Here is a 20,739-nt window from a genome sequence, read left to right on the forward strand (position 1 = left end):
CACAGAGAAGTGCCAGAATGCATTTTCCTCTCTTAGTCCACATAATTTTGCAAACAGTGCTTTCATTTATTTCAATCTCACAAGAGCATTTGCCTCAAACTTTCTCAGGAATTTTGTCTACAACTGAAATACTGCATCAACACCACTTTCATTGTCTGTTGAACGTCTTTTCTTCCTTTACGTACATTTCTTCACGTCGTGCACTGTTCCATCAACTTCAAGCTTCTTTCAGATTCCTGTGATTGTTAACTGTGGAGGGAAAGATAATCCAACTTCAACTCTGGAATGTTGTCAAACCTCACTCACATTCTTTGTTTTCCAGTATCAGTTAGAAACAGCTTTGGTTCTTAAAGCTGTAGTACCACATTTGTTTGCAATCATGCAACAAACGGAACTGATGCTAAGCTTTTCACAGTCTTTGGAATCATTACACACAAAAAATTATTTCTATTTGCATTAATTAAAGAGAGAGACTCACTTTCACAGAGCATGTACATTATTTTGGAGCACCCTGTATATTGGAGCCACAAAAAATGTATTAACACCTGTTTAGCCCAATATAAGAGGAACTGTCTCTTTGGATAAACTAGGCCACAGTGGAACGCTGGTTACAGTAAGAAGGCTGTGGAATAAAACTTCAGGGAACTAATGTTCTATCCAAGACAATACATCAGCACGTTCACTTGTATCGAAAGGCAATAGAAATTTACAAAGCGTAATATTTTTAACAGAAAGAAAGTAGGGTTTAAGTAAAATAATATATGGAAGTGAACTTTGCAAAGAGAGGAATTTTGAGTGAAACTTATGCATGTTGGCTTCTGTTATTTCAATTCATAAAGTCAACCCTACAGTTTTATAACAGACTTTGCTGACCAATAGGAATGAAATATTCCACATCGTGTGACATTGTAAGACAATCTACAGATGAGGGAATGCAAAATCTGGTGAAACTGACAGGACCTTGTAAAGTTTCCGCCATTTTTGGATAGCAAAGATCTGTCTGAGGAAGAGCAAGGGGCAAACGTGCCGTGCAGTTTACGAAAGCAAAGGCACGTGTACATGCTTGCATATTGCACCTAGCAGTGGAACAGCCATCAGGGATATCAAATGGTAGTGACAAAGATAAAAAATCGCACCAGCAAAATAATCAGTCTCAAGATTTAAAACATTTCTCCACACTAGTCTATCATTTGCAAGCTGCTTCATCTCCAGGCAACCACGGTATCCGACCATCCCGATTCAGTTTTCTGTACTTCCTCAAATCTCTCCAGGCAAATTCTGGGACGGTTCTTTTGAAAGGGTACGGCCGATTTCCTTCACCATACTGTTATTGTTCCGAGTTTCTGCTCAGTCTCCAACGACCTCGATGTCGACAGGACCGTAAACCTTAATCGTCCTTCTGAAACGTACATTCATTTAGACCAGGTTACTGCACACATTTGTTGGTCTCCTCCTACAATTTTTACTCCCTATCTTTCCCTACTTTATCAAATTAGTGATGCGTTTATGTCTCACAATGTGTCCAATCAACCGATTCCTTCTTTCAGCCTAGTTGTGCATAAATTAATCTCTCCCTCGTTCGAATTTACAGTTCGAGATTTATCGATTAGTAATCGGGTGCCCCTACTAAGAGTTGTCACGCACACTTCCTCCAATGTTTCGGCAGATATTAGCAATTTCGGCTTTGAAATGCCTATGTGTAGTCCACCCAAACAAATATTTTTAATTCTACACCTATACTCTGCAAGTGCAAGAGGGTACGTCCCATTGTAATAGTTATTAGGGTTTCTTCCCATTCCGTTCACATGTTGTCCACCAAACCTTTCACACCTTGCCCAGAGTCGACAGAAAGAGTTTATTTGTTTCTTGTTACAAACAAATTAACTTTTAAAATGGGATTTCACGTTTCCGTTTGACAGAGTGCTCCCAAATTAGTCCGGAGCAATATCTGGTTTAGCTGTGAGTGTTAACAGTGGCAGTAAGACACATGGAGGAAACAGTAATCCAGCAGCAGCTGAGCAGCACTGCAGCAAGACGGTGGCAGTCAGTGCAGGCCAGGAAGGTGCCGTCGCTGGTGCATTACTCATTATTCTACGTGTTTTACTGTCGCTGTTAATACACGCTGAATACGTGGACGAGGAAAAAAATTTCCCAGATATCCGTCATAACACACTTTTTCCCCAAGTGAAAACATGCTTTTTCTGTGTTAAGTATACTTTCTCTCAGAACCATAAAACTTATCAACTCTTTGAATGGTTAAGGTTTTATACACTGGCGTAGAAATTTCCTGGCACTTCATAAAACGAACAACCACCCACCTTTAAAAAAAGGTACACTGCATATTTTCATATTACCAAAGTATATATTTGAATGACACCAAACACAGCACATTGGTCTCCAAAGCAACGAAATCGAGGTTGCGATGCACTTTAGTAAACCGGTCATAGCTGACGTCACGTGACCTCACCATCCGACGATAGCAGATATTCGCAGCATAGCAGATGTGATGTAGTCAGCCAATAGCAACCGACATCACTGTTCAATAGGGTGAACACGTAAATAGGAAAAGGTAATGGTTTAAATGAATATACTAAGTGTAGCTGCAAGAAGAGCTCAGCTTTCATTGATAATATTGGTCTTCTTTGCATGTGTTACACTTTAATATACATCACACAAACGTGCAGGTAAAACTTTAAATAATACGTAAATGTCTTGGCTCAAAATTCTTCTAAGTAGTTGGCCCTCAGGGTGTTAAGCTGTAAATGAGAATCAAACGTTCTGTGATTTAAGAAATTCAAAGCACATTTGCACACGTAACATAATTCATTTCGCATAAAACGAAATTTACATTGAAAGCAACGCTTTTCAACTGTTGTTGTTGTTGTTGTTGTTGTTGTGGTCTTCAGTCCTGAGAATGGTTTGATGCAGCTCTCCATGCTACTCTATCCTGTGCAAGCTTCTTCATCTCCCAGTACCTACAGCTACCTACATCCTTCTGAATCTGCTTAGTGTGTTCATCTCTTGGTCTCCCTCTACGATTTTTACCCTCCACTCTGCCTCCAATACTAAATTTGTGATCCCTCGATGTCTCAGAACATGTCCTACCAACCGATCCCTTCTTCTTGTCAAGTTGTGCCACAAGCTCCTCTTCTCCCCAATTCTGTTCAATACCTCCTCATTAGTTACGTGATCTACCCATCTAATCTTCAGCATTCTTCTGTAGCACCACATTTCAAAAGCTTCTATTCTCTTCTTGTCCAAACTATTTATCGTCCACATTTCACTTCCATACATGGCTACACTCCATACAAATACTTTCAGAAACGACTTCCTGACATTTAAATCTATACTAGATGTTAACAAATTTCTCTTCTTCAGAAACGCTTTCCTTGCCATTGCCAGTCTACATTTTATATCCTCTCTACTTCGACAAGTATCAGTTATTTTGCTCCCCAAATAGCAAAAGTCCTTTACTACTGTAAGTGTCTCATTTCCTAGTCCAATTCCCTCAGAATCACCCGATTTATTTCGACTACATTCCATTATCCTCATTTTGCTTTTGTTCATGTTCATTTTATACCCTCCTTTCAAGACTCTGTTCATTCCGTTCAACTGCTCTTCCAAGTCCTTTGCCGTCTCGGACAGAATTACAATGTCATCGCCGAACTTCAAACTTTTTATTTCTTCTCCATGGATTTTAATACCTACTCCGAACTTTTCTTTTGTTTCCTTTACTGCTTGCTCAATATACAGATTGAATAACATTGGGGAGAGGCTAAAACCCTGTCTCACTAGCTTCCCAACCACTGCTTCCAACTGGCATCTGGTTTCTGTACAAATTGTAAATAGCCTTTCGCTCCCTGTATTTTACCCCTGCCACCTTCAGAATTTGAAAGAGAGTATTCCAATCAACATTGTCAAAAGATTTCTCTAAGTCTACAAATGCTAGAAACGTAGGTTTGCCTTTCCTTAAACTTTCTTCTAAGATAAGTCGTAGGGTCAGTATTGCCTCACGTGTTCCAACATTTCTACGGAATCCAAACTGATCTTCCCCGAGGTTGGCTTCTATCAGTTTTTCCATTCGTCTGTAAAGAATTCGTGTTAGTATTTTGAAGCTGTGACTTATTAAACTGATAGTTCGGTAATTTTCACATCTGTCAACACCTGCTTTCTTTGGGATTGGGATTATTATATTCTTCTTGAAGTCTGAGGGTATTTCGCCTGTCTCATAAATCTTGCTCACCAGACGGTAGAGTTTTGTCAGGACTGGCTCTCCCAAGGCTGTCAGTAGTTCTAATGGAATGCTGTCTACTCCGGGGGCCTTGTTTTGACTCAGGTCCTTCGGTGCTCTGTCAAACTCTTCGCGCGGTATCATATCTCCCATTTCCATAATATTGTCCTCAAGTACATCGCCCTTGTATAGACCCTCTATATATTCCTTCCACCTTTCTGCTTTCCCTTCTGTGCTTAGAACTGGGTTTCCATCAAAGCTCTTGATATTCATGCAAGTGGTTCTCCTTTCTCCAAAGGTCTCTTTAATTTTCGTGTAGGCAGTATCTATCTTACCCCTAGTGAGATAAGCCTGTACATCCTTACATTTGTCCTCTAGCCATCCCTGCTTAGCCATTTTTCACTTCCTGTCGATCTCATTTTTGAGACGTTTGTATTCCTTTCTGCCTTCTTCATTTACTGCAATTTTATATTTTCTCCTTTCATCAATTAAATTCAACATTTCTTCTGTTACCCAAGGGTTTCTACTAGCCCTCGCCTTTTTACCTATTTGATACTCTGCTGCCCTCACTATTTCATCCCTCAAAGCTACCCATTCTTCTTCTACTGTATTTCTTTCCCCCATTCCTGTCAATTGTTCCCTTATGCTCTCCCTGAAACTCTGTACAACCTCTGGTTCTTTCAGTTTATCCAGGTCCCATCTCCTTAATTTCCCACCTTTTTGCAGTTTCTTCAATTTTAATCTACAGTTCATAACCAACTACCATTCACAATATTTTTCCAAGACCTATTAGAATTCGTTTCAGCAGTTGTCAGAGAACACCGGAAAACGGCGTTGCTCCACGTTTGCAGCTATGATGATGTAGGAAGCCCAAATGTTCATATCCATATAGCAGTAAGAGATCTTACATTACGTCATAAACGAAACAGAACATCAGAGGTACTACGAGAGCAATAGAATTTCTTAAACCAGACTAAAATGCATAATTCAGTGTGAAGTGCACATTCGTATGTCCAGATTTGCAAATATGTAGGCCCCAACCTGATATTAAGCTTTTTAGTGTTGTTTTCAGGCTGCAAATTTTCTTGAAGTACCAGTACTGTATTATCTCAGGTTTGGTTCTTCATTATGGCATAACGCTATACGTGTCAGGAGATAAAAACGGGCACTTTTAACTCAGCAAACAGTTGATACTAGCCAATAATGTGGAATGAAACACTTTGTTTCAAATAAATTGACTGCCTCTGCGGAAAAGATTAATAAAAGCCAAATTTCTTTAGCAAATAAACAAAAATAACTTCACTGTTCTGCAAGGCAATTAATGCTTGACTGCCAAAAACCTGAAAATAAAATAAAATCAGGAAACTAAAACTAATAACATATTTTATCCTTCCATAAGTATGTGAATGCATATTGAATGGCCACAGATATCCACTTTGTTTTCATTTGACATGAGAGGTGTAAATGAGGAAGAAACAGCAAAATCACTAAACCTAAACACGGGTCATGTGGAAACTACCGTCTTCTCCACTGGAAGTTAGACTGCTCTATGCATGTGCGAATCTGGCAGCTTGGGCTCACCAGATGAATTTTTCCAGCTAGTGTCTAGCTCCTTGTTACTGCTGATACAGCTAGCAGACATACTTCAGGTAGCCACAAGTGGGAGTAGGTAATGCTCTTACTCAACTGCGCATGCGCACGAGTCGACTGGCAACTACTCAAATGAACCTAACATAAACCGTTGTGACGTCACAGTCACCAGAAGCAGTTTGTTGTTATGTCCTAAAGCCTTTGACACATTTTGGTGTTGGTAGACGCTTATGTGTGCACTGTGTTTTGTTGTTGGGAATGGCACATTTCCGTTGATACTTACATTTATTTTGGTTTTCTTTCCCTTGTTTATGTTTTATTGCTGCAGTATTATTCTCCAGTAGCAAGCTAAAGTAAAATTCTATGTTAGACTATCAGTTCTTACCAGTCAAAATTACAAAAATTTAACTGAACACTAAAACAGTGAAAAATTTCCAGAATTTTTTAGAATTCCCAGGTTTTTCCTGGATGAAAAAATTCCCAGGTTTTTCCCAGATTTCCCGTTCGTTCCGGGGCATATACACCCTGTAATACATTATAGATACAACGAATATTGCACGAGGCTGACTTTGGAATGCTTTAACCAATGAGGATGCAAAATTCCACTTTAAAAATAATGTTACTGGTAACAGAAAACAAACCGATGCTTTCTATTGACAATGGGCAACAAATGAAAGACAATATGGGCAGTATTTGTTTGGGCTGATTCCAGCTACACATCGCAAGGAAGAAATTGCAAATACCTGCCGAAACAATAGAGAAAATGCACCTGCAACTCACAACTCTTAGGAGCAACAGTATGTGTCTGTGTGTGTGTGTGTGTGTGTGTGTGTGTGTGTGTGTGTGTACTTTTTAAACAACAATGTACAGACTTTCTGTTCAAAACTACTGAGAGAAACAAAATGCTATGCTATTATGTGAAAATGTATTGTTTAGTTTTCCTTCTTACAGATTTAGCTACAATAGCATGGCACTTAAACCATTAGTCACATTCTTTTCTCGTATATATACTTTCTCCATAATCTGTAACTATCCTTATCTACGAATTTTAAAGAAAAATTGTGTACACAACAATGTTATGTTTTGTTTCCTCCCTCGCAATCAGTTTTATCAAAAAAAATAGGGAAGTCTTATTTATGGATTGTCAGCCCTTGATTACAATACTATTATGGAATCTGAATTGTCCAAAACTTTGTAATCTTCAAGTTTTGCAAATTACGACTATGGGAAATAATGTCACTGACACTACTGTCCACAAAGATCCAGCAGCCAGAGAGTTCTCCCTCACTCTCCTGAAAACCAACGATCCCAACTCCGCCCGAACACGCCACGAAGGCCCGACAGTACTGACTGGCCGCTGTGTCATCCTGTTCATGTAGGCGACACCGGATGCCGAAGTGGAGGGACATGTGATCAGCACACTGCTCTCCAGGATGTATGTCAGTTCACAAGACTGGAGCCGCTACTTCTCAATCAAATGGCTCCTCAGTTTCCTTCACAAGGGCCGAGAGCTCCCCGCTTGCCAACAGCGCTCGACAGACCAGACGGTCACCCGAGTACTAGCCGAGCTCGACAACACTTAAATTTGGTGATCTGATGGGAACCGGTGTTGCCATTGTGGCAAGGCCGTCCCAACTGATTTACCCATTCATTTCAAGCACACGCAGCAGGTAGGGGGGAGGGTGGGGGAAGAGGAAATAGACAAAAGGGGGGAGGGTGGGGCCACAGAGAGATGGGGGAAGAGGCAAGAGAGGGTAGAGATAGACAGAGAGAAGGGGAAGGAGAAGATGGCAGGAGGCGGGAGCGAGATTAGGGTTTATATCCAATTCCAAAGCACGTTTAGCAATTGCAAAGCATGGGCCAATGAGTTCCAGAAGGTACCGACAGGGATGTGGAGCCATGTCTAATCCAGCGTCACGGTCAGATGCACAAGGTTTCTCGGGTGAAGATTCCTGCACGAACAGCCCGATCGAGGTAGTCCGACATATTCTCGATTGTGGTTTATCCTGGTCATTTTGGTGGCCACGGTAGTGCAGTAAACTCATTATGTGCTCTTCAAACCACGTACACACACTGTCAGCCGAGTGACAAGTTGCATCATCCTGCCGGTACACGCCATCGTGCTGAGGAAACACAAACTGCGTGTACGGTTGGACATTTTCCCCAGTCTTCCAGAATTACAAGATCACCCAAGTAATGACATTCAGCCCGGATCCTTCAGACGACCGCGGCAGGTCGTCGTTTTCGGACGTTTCGCACCACACGTGCCGGTGGCCAGCTGTCCGTCAGAGCGATAACGTCATTCGTCTGGAAAGGCATTCAATGCAAGAGCAGCTGTGGTATCGGCATCCGAAGTCTAGCCTCTGTCACCTGTGAGCAGCAGGCAGCACCGGTGCACGAACTAGGCACCTGCAGCAACATTTGCCGAACAGTCACTGAGGAGACAATATTATCAGTCCCTCGGTTCATCTGGGCAATGAGCAGCTCAAAAGTTGCACGTCTATTTGCCCGTACACATCCCCGCAGTGGTGCACGACAGGTGCCCGAGCACCAGTTTCGGACAGCACCATTTCGCCACACACAGCGGCACGTGAACAGTTTACAAAATTAGCTGTTTCTGAAATGATCCCACCTTATGCCCGAAAGTCGATAATCGTGCCCCTTCGGATGTCAGGTAAATTGCTCCATTCCTGCAAAACGACAACTACTGCACTGTTTTCACGCGTCTCTCTGACAAACTTTACTTAATCTCTACTGGCAGTGCTTCCAACTGCCGCCTGTGAACGGTTACTGCACGTTGACGTAGAAAATAGGTGGTGGCCACATTGATGACTGATGTGTTGTATTTGCCAACCTTGGGACAAAAAAATTTCACTGAACTAGCAGGGTCTAATAACTAGATGTGCTGCAAACTAGCTAGTCCAGTAAACTGATATAGTGATTTTCAATAAGGAAAGCTCAAGAATGAACATCTTTAAGCAGAGAAACATATTTTAGAAGTTAATCAGGAACTTTAATTTTCCTGCATCTACTGCCTTTCAGACAGAGAATATGACTGGATTACAGGCAACACACAAGGCACACACATATAGAGCACTGTGCTCACATCCTGCCATCTCTCAGGGGCATAACCAATTAAAAAAAACATGCGTAACATCACCGGGAAGTGCCTGTGAACCTCTTAACAAAAGTTGTTTGCCATGATGTGGTGTATCACCACTAGACGTTTGATCCAAAGATTTTGAAATAAGCCCCCCCCCCCCCTCTTTCTCTCTCTGTCTCCCTGTGTGTGTGTGTGTGTGTGTGTGTGTGTGTGTGTGTGTGTGTGTGTGTGTGTGTACATCAAAAAGTTTCCGTTTGAATCACTTAGGCAAAATTGCTGCGCATCCATCCTACAGATGCACCAAGTTGGAGATAGCAGTTTAGTAAAAAACCATGTTCTGCTGTGTGAGGGACTCTGTAACTGCCTGCTGCATATCCTCATCTGACACGAATCGTTGAACCTTCGAGGCCTTTTTACAAGGGATCAAAGATGTGGTAATCACATAGGGAGAGATCAGGACTATACGGTAGGTACTCGAATATCTCCTACTCGGGTTTGCATAACCCCTGCGTTATGCCACTGTGGTATGGGGATGTATGTTATCATGAAGCAGCAGCATCCTTCAGTGCACCAATCAACAATGATTCTTTTCAATAGACATGCTGCCCCATACACATTCTTCATTCTCCGATGAACATCTACCAGTGCTTGTCCTTTGGTAGCCAATAAAAGAATAACAGCATGTTGGTCCTGTTTCGATCCCCCCCCCCCCCCCCCGCCACACACACACACACACACACACACACACACACACACACACACACTTAAAAAAAAAGGACAACGACACACCACAAAGGAATCCAAATGGGATGGAAATTTGCAGATCTGATGTACATCAGATCAGAATCAGCGATCATAAAGTGGTTACTGCATTGATGATTTCAGCCGTAAAAAGAAATATTAAAAAAGGTAGGAAGATTTTTCTGTTTAGCAAAAGTGACAAAAAGCAGATTTCAGAGTACCTGACGGCTCAACACAAAAGTTTTATCTCAAGTACAGATAGTGTTGAGGATCAGTGGACAAAGTTCAAAACCATTGTACAATATGCGTTAGATGAGTATGTGCCAAGCAAGATAGTAAGAGATGGAAAAGAGCCACTGTGGTACAACAATCGAGTTAGAAAACTGCTGCGGAAACAAAGGGAACTTCACAGCAAACATAAACATAGCCAAAGCCTTGCAGACAAACAAAAACTACGCGAAGCGAAATGTAGTGTGAGGAGGGCTATGCGATAGGCGTTCAGGGAATTCGAAAGTAAAGTTCTATGTACTGACTTGGCAGAAAATACTAAGAAATTTTGGTTTCATGTCAAAGCGGTAGGTGGATCAAAACAAAATGTCCAGACACTCTGTGACCAAATTGGTACTGAAACAGAGGATGACACATTAAGGCCGAAATACAAAATGTCTTTTTCCGAAGCTGTTTCACAGAGGAAGACTGCACTGCAGTTCCTTCTCTAGATTGTCGCACAGATGACAAAATGGTAGATATCGAAACAGACGACAGAGGAATAGAGAAACAATTAAAATCGTTCAAAGACCAAAGGCCGCTGGACCTGATTGGATACCAGTTCGATTTTACACAGAGTATGCGGAGGAACTTGCCCCGCTTCTTGCAGCGGTGTACCGTAGGTCTCTAGAAGAGTGTAGCGTTCCAAAGGATTGGAAAAGGGCACAGGTCATCCCCGTTTTCAAGAAGGGACGTCGAACAGATATGCAGAACTACAGATCTATATCTCTAACTTCGATCAGTTGTAGAATTTTGGAACACGTATTACGTTCGAGTATAATGACTTTTCTGGAGACTAGAAATCTGTAGGAATCAGCACGGGTTTCAAAAAAGACGATCGTGTGAAACCCAGCTCGCGCTATTCGTCCACGAGACTCAGAGGGCCATAGACACGGGTTCACAGGTAGATGCCGTGTTTCTTGACTTCCTCAAGGCGTTCGATACAGTTCCCCACAGTCATTTAATGAACAAAGTAAGAGCATATGGACTATCAGACCAATTGTGTGATTGGATTGAAGAGTTCCTAGATAACAGAACGCAGCATGTCATTCTCAATGGAGAGAAGTCTTCCAAAGTAAGAGTGATTTCAGGTGCGCCACAGGGGAGTGTCGTAGGACAGTTGCTGTTCACAATATAGATAAATGACCTTGTGGATAACATCGGAAGTTCACTGAGGCTTTTTGCGGATGATGCTGTGGTATATCGAGAGGTTGTAACAATGGAAAATTGTACTGAAATGCAGGAGGATCTGCAATGAATTGACACATGGTGCAGGGAATGGCAACTGAATCTCAATGTAAACAAGTGTAATGTGTTGCGAATACATAGAAAGAAAAATCCCTTATCATTTGGCTACAATACGAGGTGCGGCTAGAAAAAAACCGGACTGATGCTGGAAAAAACATTTATTTACAATTATTTACAATTTCATGTTATCTCCTTCAATGTACTCTCCTCCTTGGTCTCTACACCGCTCCATACGAATTTTCCACTGTTCATAGCAATGCTGCAGATCATTTTCGATAAGTCCATACATTACTTCCGTCGCTTTTTCTTTTACTGCTTCAACAGTCTCAAATCTAGTTCCTTTCAAAGCTGACTTGACTTTAGGGAAAAGAAAAAAGTCACAGGGGACCAAATCAGGTGAGTAGGGTGGATGATCTAAGATGGGAATGTTGTGTTTTGCCAAAAACGTCTTCACTGACAACGCACTGTGAGCTGGAGCATTGTCTTGGTGAAGGATCCATGACTCTTTTCTCCACAAATCGTTCCGTTTTCTCCGTACTCGCTCATGTAGGGTAGCCAGGACGCTAATGTAGTAATGCTGATTCACTGTTTGTCCCTCTGATACCCAATCAATGTGCACAATCCCTTTGATGTCAGAAAAAAAACAATCATCATTGCCTTGAATTTCGATTTTGACATTCGTGCTTTTTTTTGTCGTGGAGAACCAGGAGTTTTCCAATGCATCGATTGGCATTTAGTTTCGGGATCATAAGTAAAAAACCACGATTCATCGCAAGTAATAACATTTTCACTTGCAGATTTTCCTAGTTTGAAACAAAATTTGATGTTAACACGCTGTTCTTTCTGTACACTCGACATTTTCCGACGCACAGACAAAACGTCAACTACTTAAAACAGACGCCACGGGCAGACTGAGTGCAGGAGGCAGATGAAACTCGAGCAGTAGGCGGAGCAAGAGTCACGTGACAGGCCACGCGACTTTCAGCCTTATTGCATTCGTTTTATTGTTTCACCAGTACTAGTCCGGTTTTTTTCTAGCCACACCTCGTATAGCAGGTCAGCAACTGGAAGCAGTTAATTCCATAAATTATCTGGGAGTACGCATTAGGAGTGATTTAAAATGGAATGATCATATAAAGTTGATTGGCGGTAAAGCAGATGCCAGACTGAGATTCATTGGAAGAATCCTAAGGAATTGCAATCCAAAAACAAAGGAAGTAGGTTACGGTACACTTGTTTGCCCACTGCTCGAATATTGCTCACCAGTGTGGGATCCGTACCAGATAGGGTCGATAGAAGAGAGAGAGAAGATCCAACGGAGAGCAGCGCGCTTTGTTACAGGATCATTTAGTAATTGCGAAAGCATTACGGAGATGATAGATTAACTCCAGTGGATGACTGCAGGAGAGACGCTCAGTAGCTCGGTACGGGCTTTTGTTGAAGTTTCGAGAACATACCTTCACCGAGAAGTCAAACAGTATATTTCTCCCTCCTACATACATCTCACAAAGAGACCACGAGGATAAAATCAGAGAGATTAGAGCTCACACAGAGGCATACCGACAATCTTTCTTTCCACGAACAATACGAGACTGGAATAGAAGGGAGAACCGACAGAGGTACTCAAAGTACCCTCCGCCACACACCGTCAGGTGGCTTGCGGAGTATGGATGTAGATGTACATGTACATACAAATAAATGATCACAATTTCAGAAAAAAATGGATGATTTGTTCAAGAGAAAGAGCTTCACAAATTGAGTAAGTCAGTCACATGCTGGTCCACCTCTGGCCCTCATCCAACAGTCATTCAGCTCGGCATTGATGACAAAGTTATTGTGTGTCCTCCTGACTGACATCGTGTCAAACTCCGTCCCAATCAGTGCGTTAGAGCATCAAAATTCCAAGTCGGTCGGAGGACTGTACCCATAATGCTACCAAATGTAAATGGGGAGAGGTGCGACGGTACGGCTGGACGAGGTAGGGTTCGGCAAGCACGAACACGAGCAGTAGAAACTCTTGCCGAGTGTGGGTAGGCATTATCTTGCCGAAACATAAGCCCAGGATGGCCGGCCACACGGGGCAATAAAAAGGGGCACAGAATACAGTCGACGTACTGCTGTGCTCTGAGGGTGCTGCGGATGACTACCAGAGGTGTCCCGGTACAAAATGAAATGGCACCCTAGACCACCATTCCGGGTTGTCGGGGCATACGGCAGGGGACAGTCAGGTTAGTATCCCTCCACTGGCCGGGGCATCTCCAGACACATCTTTACTGGTTACAAGGGCATTTCAAAGTGCGACTCATCACTGGAGGCAATTCTACTCCAGTCAGTAAGATTCCAGACCGAAGACTTGTCTGGAGACACCCAAACAGCAGTGGGGCACCGACCCGATTGTCGTCTGCCGTACGGCCCGACAAACAGAAGTGACGGTCTGGGGTGTCATTTCATTTCACACCAGGACACCTTCGGCTCTCATCCCTTACAGCACAGTGGTATGTCGACAATATTCCACAACCTGTTTCGTTGTCCTTTAGGGAAAGCCATTCTGGGCTTACACGTCAGCAAGGTGACGCCTACTCGCACCCAGTGAGAGCTTCTACTACTCGTCTCTGAGCTTCTCGAACCCTACCTTCGCCGGCAAGGTCACCAGATCTCTCCTCGACTGAGAACATTTGGAGCATTACGGGCAGAGTCCTCCAACCGGCTCGGGATTTTGGCGATCTAACGTACCGGTCAGACTCGATTCGGCAGGCTATCCTCCGGGAGGACTTTCGACAACTCTGCCAATCGATGACAAATTGTATAACTGCTTGCGTAAGGGCCAGAGGTGGACCAACGTGAGACTGACTCACTTTGTGAAGCTCTTTCTCTTGAATGAAGACTCCAATTTTTCAGTTTGTCTGTACATGTATGTCACATCTACCGATTTCCATCCCTTTTCTATAATTCCTTAGTGGTGCTTTTGAGAGAGAGAGAGAGAGAGAGAGAGAGAGAGAGAGAGAGAGAGAGAGAGAGTGCTGGTTTTTCATCAGCTTGAGATCTCATATAAATATAACAGAACTCTGGGTGGATTTCATTAGACTAAACCTGGGGACGTAAAATACTATACTCTCAAAAGATGTCTCCCCTCAAACTCAGATTAAACATAAGAGAGTAGTTTTATGGTTTGAACACAGCACTTCAGTCTAGACTTTTAACATAAAAATAACGTACTCTGAGTCGAGCACATTTTATTGATGACTAACACACAAATGCAACAGAGTGCACATTCTGAATGTGAGAGCAAATGCTACTATATGTGCTGCTAGCCGCAGCAGCAACTGTACTATTGTAGGCAGCAGCTCACCTGGGGAAGATGCGGGCCTGCGCAATCATCTCGAGCACTGACGTCTTGCCCGAGCTCTGGTCGCCCACGACGACGACGCGCGGCAGGTGGTCCTGCGTGTTGTAGCTCGAGTCGTAGCCGCTCAGCTCGTCCAGAACCTCCGAGTACATGTCGATCAGCGACTTCTGCAACACATCGGTGGCAATCGGGTCAACTTCTGAGTTGGAGAAGGTGGGCCTGTATTGACTTTGGGAGATGTACAGTGATGATAACTGCAACTCTGGACACCTATACCTGTATGGACACCTATACCTGTATAGTTAATACAAACTACTGGACAATTTCAGAAGGTGATATTTTCACCAGCAAATAACAAACACACTGGTTTCTGACATGGCAAAAGGGGTGTGTAACAGACACCTCTTGTGTAATGGTTGTAACCCGCAGTGCTTCTCTTCAAAGAGGGCTGTAATGTTCACAATTGGAACTAACTCTTTACAATTCACTAACTCTCATTTAATTATACTGCCAATAACTGTTGTTGTTGTTGTTGTTGTTGTTGTTGTTGTGGTCTTCAGTTATGAGACTGGTTTGATGCAGCTCTCCATGCTACTCTATCCTGTGCAAGCTTCTTCATCTCCCAGTACCTACTGCAACCTACATCCTTCTGAATCTGCTTAGTGTATGCATCTCTTGGTCTCCCCCTACGATTTTTACCCTCCACGCTGCCCTCCAATATTAAATTGGTGATCCCTTGATGCCTCAGAACATGTCCTACCAACCGATCCCTTCTTCTGGTCAAGTTGTGCCACAAACTTCTCTCCTCCCCAATCCTATTCAATACTTCCTCATTAGTTATGCGATCTACCCATCTAATCTTCAGCGTTCTTCTGTAGCACCACATTTCGAAAGCTTCTATTCTCTTCTTGTCCAAACTATTTATCGTCCATGTTTCACTTCCATACATGGCTACACTCCATACAAATACTTTCAAAAATGACTTCCTGACACTTAAATCTATACTCAATATTAACAAATTTCTCTTCTTCAGAAACGCTTTCCTTGCCATTGCCAGTCTACATTTTATATCCTCTCTACTTCGACCATCATCAGTTATTTTGCTCCCCAAACAGCAAAACTCCTTTACTACTTTAAGTGTCTCATTTCCTAATCTAATTCCCTCAGCATCACCCGACTTAATTAGACTACATTCCATTATCCTTGTTTTGCTTTTGTTGATGTTCATCTTATATCCTCCTTTCAAGACACTGTCCATTCCATTCAACTGCTCTTCCAAGTCCTTTGCTGTCTCTGACAGAATTACAATGTCATCGGCGAACCTCAAAGATTTTACTACTTCTCCATGAATTTTAATACCTACTCCGAATTTTTCTTTTGTTTCCTTTACTGCTTGCTCAATATACAGATTGAACAACATCGGTGAGAGGCTACAACCCTGTCTCACTCCCTTCCCAACCACTGCTTCCCTTTCATGTCCCTCGACTCTTATAACTGCCATCTGGTTTCTGTACAAATTGTAAATAGCCTTTCGCTCCCTGTATTTTACCCCTGCCACTTTTAGAATTTGAAAGAGAGTATTCCAGTCAACATTGCCAAAAGCTTTCTCTAAGTCTACAAATGCTAGAAACGTAGGTTTGCCTTTCCTTAATCTTTCTTCTAAGATAAGTCGCAAGGTCAGTATTGCCTCACGTGTTCCAGTGTTTCTACGGAATCCAAACTGATCTTCCAGGAGGTTGGCTTCTACTAGTTTTTCCATTTGTCTGTAAAGAATTCGTGTTAGTATTTTGAAGCTGTGACTTATTAAACTGATAGTTTGGTAATTTTCCCATCTGTCAACACCTGCTTTCTTTGGGATTGGAATTATTATATTCTTCTTGAAGTCTGAGAGTATTTCGCCTGTTTCATACATCTTGCTCACCAGATGGTAGAGTTTTGTCAGGACTGGCTCTCCCAAGGCCGTCAGTAGTTCCAATGGAATGTTGTCTACTCCGGGGGCCTTGTTTCGACTCAGGTCTTTCAGTGCTCTGTCAAACTCTTCACGCAGTATCATATCTCCCATTTCATCTTCATCTACATCCTCTTCCATTTCCATCAAATTGTCCTCAAGTACATCGCCCTTGTATAGACCCTCTATATACTCCTTCCACCTTTCTGCTTTCCCTTCTTTGCTTAGAACTGGGTTTCCATCTGAGCTCTTGATATTCATACAAGTCGTTCTCTTATCTTCAAAGGTCTCTTTAATTTTCCTGTAGGCAGTATCTATCTTACCCCTAGTGAGATACGCCTCTACATCCTTACATTTGTCCTCTAGTCATCCCTGCTTAGCCATTTTGCACTTCCTGTCGATCTCATTTTTGAGACATTTGTATTCCTTTCCGCCTGCTTCATTTACTGCAATTTTATATTTTCTCCTTTCATCAATTAAATTCAATATTTCTTCTGTTATCCAAGGATTTCTACTAGCCCTCGTCTTTTTACCTACTTGATCCTCTGCTGCCTTCGCTACTTCATCCCTCAAAGCTACCCATTCCTCTTCTACTGTAGTTCTTTCCCCCATTCCTGTCAATTGTTCCCTTATGCTCTCGCTGAAACTCTGTATAACCTCTGGTTCTTTCAGTTTATCCAGGTCCCATCTCCTTAAATTTCAACCTTTTTGCAGTTTCTTCAGTTTTAATCTACAGGTCATAACCAATAGACTGTGGTCAGAGTCCACATCTACCCCTGGAAATGTCTTACAATTTAAAACCTGGTTCCTAAATCTCTGTCTTACCATTATATAATCTATCTGATACCTTTTAGTATCTCCAGGGTTCTTCCATGTATACAACCTTCTTTCATGATTCTTAAACCAAGTGTTAGCTATGATTATGTTGTGCTCTGTGCAAAATTCTACCAGGCGGCTTCCTCTTTCATTTCTTAGCCCCAATCCATATTCACCTACTATGTTTCCTTCTCTCCCTTTTCCTACACTCGAATTCCAGTCACCCATGACTATTAAATTTTCGTCTCCCTTCACTATCTGAATAATTTCTTTTATTTTATCATACATTCTTCAATTTCTTCGTCATCTGCAGAGCTAGTTGGCATATAAATTTGTAATACTGTAGTAGGTGTGGGCTTCGTATCTATCTTTGTCACAATAATGCGTTCACTATGCTGTTTGTAGTAGCTTACCTGCATTCCTATTTTCCTATTCATTATTAAACCTACTCCTGCATTACCCCTATTTGAATTTGTGTTTATGACCCTGTAGTCACCCGACCAGAAGTCTTGTTCCTCCTGCCACCGAACTTCACTAATTCCCACTATATCTAACTTCAACCTATCCATTTCCCTTTTTAAATTTTCTAACCTACCTGCCCGATTAAGGGATCTGACATTCCACGCTCCGATCCGTAGAACGCCAGTTTTCTTTCTCCTGATAACGACATCCTCTCGAGTAGTCCCCGCCCGGAGATCTGAATGGGGGACTATTTTACCTCCGGAATATTTTACCCAAGAGGACGCCATCATCATTTAATCATACAGTAAAGCTGCATGCCCTCGGGAAAAATTACGGCTGTAGTTTACCCTTGCTTTCAGCCGTTCGCAGTACCAGCACAGCAAGGCCGTTTTGGTTATTGTTACAAGGCCAGATCAGTCAATCATCCAGACTGTTACCCTTGCAACTACTGAAAAGGCTGCTGCCCCTCTTCAGGAACCACACGTTTGTCTGGCCTCTCAACAGATACCCCTCCGTTGTGGTTGCACCTACGGTACGACCATCTGTATCGCTGAGGCACGCAAGCCTCCCCACCAACGGCAAGGTCCTTGGTTCATGGAGGGGGCCAATAACTGTACCAAGAGGAAAATTTAATTGAAAAAAACTTTTATAAACTCAAGGAGTTACCGGCTGGCCAGTAATTAATTTTGGGAGGCAAAATTCATTTGTTTCATTTTACGAATGTGTCTGTTGGCAGTACTCAGGATTTTGCGTCCCAAAATAAGATACTCACCAGTAGTAAGGAGTAGTAGAAATGATAGTAGAGATAAACTTTAGATCAAAATTGGGGACAATGTGGACATAATGGATGAAGTACGGAGGACATAGAAAGCAGACTAGCAAAGGTATTCCTGGGCAAGAGAAGTCTACTGGTATCAAACAAAGGCCTCAATAGAAGGGAGATATTTCTTAGAATGTATGTTTGGAGTGCAGCATTGTACAACAGCGAATCGTGGACAGTGTGAATAACTGGGAAAGAAGAGAACTGAAGCGCATGAGATTTACTATAGAAGGAAGCTGAAAATTAGATGGCCTAATAGGATAAAGTATTAGGAAGTTCTCCACAGAATCAGCAAGGAAAGCAATAAGTCATTTGTTATGACATCAGGGGACAACTTCCAAGATGCCAGAGAGAGCTGTAGAGAGTAAAACTTAGGGGAAGACAAAGGTTGGAATATATCCAACAAATAACCATGGACTGACTGCAAGTTCTACTCTGAAATGGAAAGGTTGATGCAAAACTCGTCAGGAGTCTGACGACTAAAAATGTCTTAGTTTTTTCAAACAAATTTTCCTAATGATATAGTTAATCACCTAATTCTCTTACAGACATCTTCACTTCCACACTAAATAATTTATTGTACACTAATAACTGACTGACAGAAACACTACGAGGAAGGAAGCAATGATTTAAATCTCATTCATGTGCCTGTTGTTCACTCAACATCTCAACTATACAGTGAGAGGTTTACCTGTGCTTCTTTCATTACTTATAGTACTATGTGGCTAAAAACACACCCTCAATCTCTTGGAGCATTACAAATATTAAATAACTAAGATTTAAAAAGTGAAATTTAAAAAACCTTACAAAACAACATTAAAATCCAGGTGCAGAAAAATGGACAAAAATTGCATTTGTGACTAACAGAGGCAATTTGTTCTACCACTTCATAAAAAAAATGATTTAAAAAAGGGTAAGAGCTTCAGTCTAAATTTTTCCAGCCAACAGTACTGAATTAGTTGTACAAACATTAAGAGAAAATACTGCACCCACCACACTCACTCACACAGCCACAATAAAGAAGTCGCACAGGCACTGAATAATAAACATCAAGTGTTAGTAATTTATGAAATGGGGATCAGTGAAATATATAACAACAAAATTTTGTGAACTATAACAGGTTGGCATGTAACCAGTTTGTAGTCCAACAAAAATTTTTACTTAGTTATGTAAGACATGGGAACAGACAAAGTGAGAATTTTTATTTCATTTAAAACTTGAGAAAAGTGCAAAGACTAAGCTACTGGAGTAAGGCATATAGAATAACCACCTCAATCTGTCTTAATGTTTCCTTCAAATAATAAAGTTTACAAAAAAATGAACTAAAATTTTCCAGCATTAGTTGCATAGAATAATCACAAATGTTGAAGTAAAAATGGTACAAAGCCTTACACCTCAATCATGGAGGAGTGTTGGGGGGAAGGTTTAGTACCTGTAATCTATACTGTAACATTAAACATTCACTCTCTCACATACGCATGTATAATTTTTCTTTTAAGCTTGTGATCTATTACAGGCAAATGACCACTGGAGAATGGTTAGGAATCTATCTAGTATACTGTAAATTGAAGAGGCCAGAAGAGGAAAGTTGTAACTCACAAAAGCATTATTTTGACACATTCCACGTTATATATTGGGCTAGGTTCAAACACAAGAACATAAAAAATAAGACGAAGCAGTTTATATGATAGACAGTGCCTACTAGCAATGCATAAGGAACTACTATTTAGTAGCATGTGGCAGTACCAGAAACACAACAAATGAAGCCATCGGCCATTACTTAATCGTGGAGTAGCACATTTTTCATTTGACAACAAGCATCAATTAAGCAATTTTCCACAATTCTTTAAGTGTGTGTGTATTTGTGTGTGGTGTCTAATTACAGGTGTGGACTGATAAGCCGAATAAATTTCTAGAATATAACAGGAAAGTTTCTTAAGCGGCACAATTGTTGCTAACTGTAAATGTCTTATGAGTATTGTCCACTCTTTCACCAAGATACAATGCAGAGTTGTTGGCGACTAGTTACCACGAGTAATTAGCATCATATGCACTGTGTGACAATAACAGGAGGTCAAATTTTCAGAACGCATCTCTCGCACACACAAAGAAAAAGTAAGTTACATGTGCCAACAGAGGACATCAAAATACCTACAATATGAGTGAA

General features: G+C 41.7%; 1 protein-coding gene across 3 annotated transcripts in view; it reads right to left on the bottom strand.

Moving 5' to 3' along the window:
- Positions 1-20,739, bottom strand: part of LOC126213059 (dynamin-like 120 kDa protein, mitochondrial) — a 228,132-nt gene that overhangs the window by 100,964 nt on the left and 106,429 nt on the right. For all 3 annotated transcript variants that reach the window (XM_049940634.1, XM_049940633.1, XM_049940632.1), the window contains one exon: positions 14,530-14,693. In XM_049940634.1, the coding sequence (XP_049796591.1) occupies positions 14,530-14,693 (164 nt within the window). The remainder of the gene's footprint in view (positions 1-14,529; positions 14,694-20,739) is intronic.

This window comes from Schistocerca nitens, chromosome 11 (genome assembly GCF_023898315.1).
Source record: "Schistocerca nitens isolate TAMUIC-IGC-003100 chromosome 11, iqSchNite1.1, whole genome shotgun sequence".
Classification (NCBI taxonomy): domain Eukaryota; kingdom Metazoa; phylum Arthropoda; class Insecta; order Orthoptera; family Acrididae; genus Schistocerca; species Schistocerca nitens.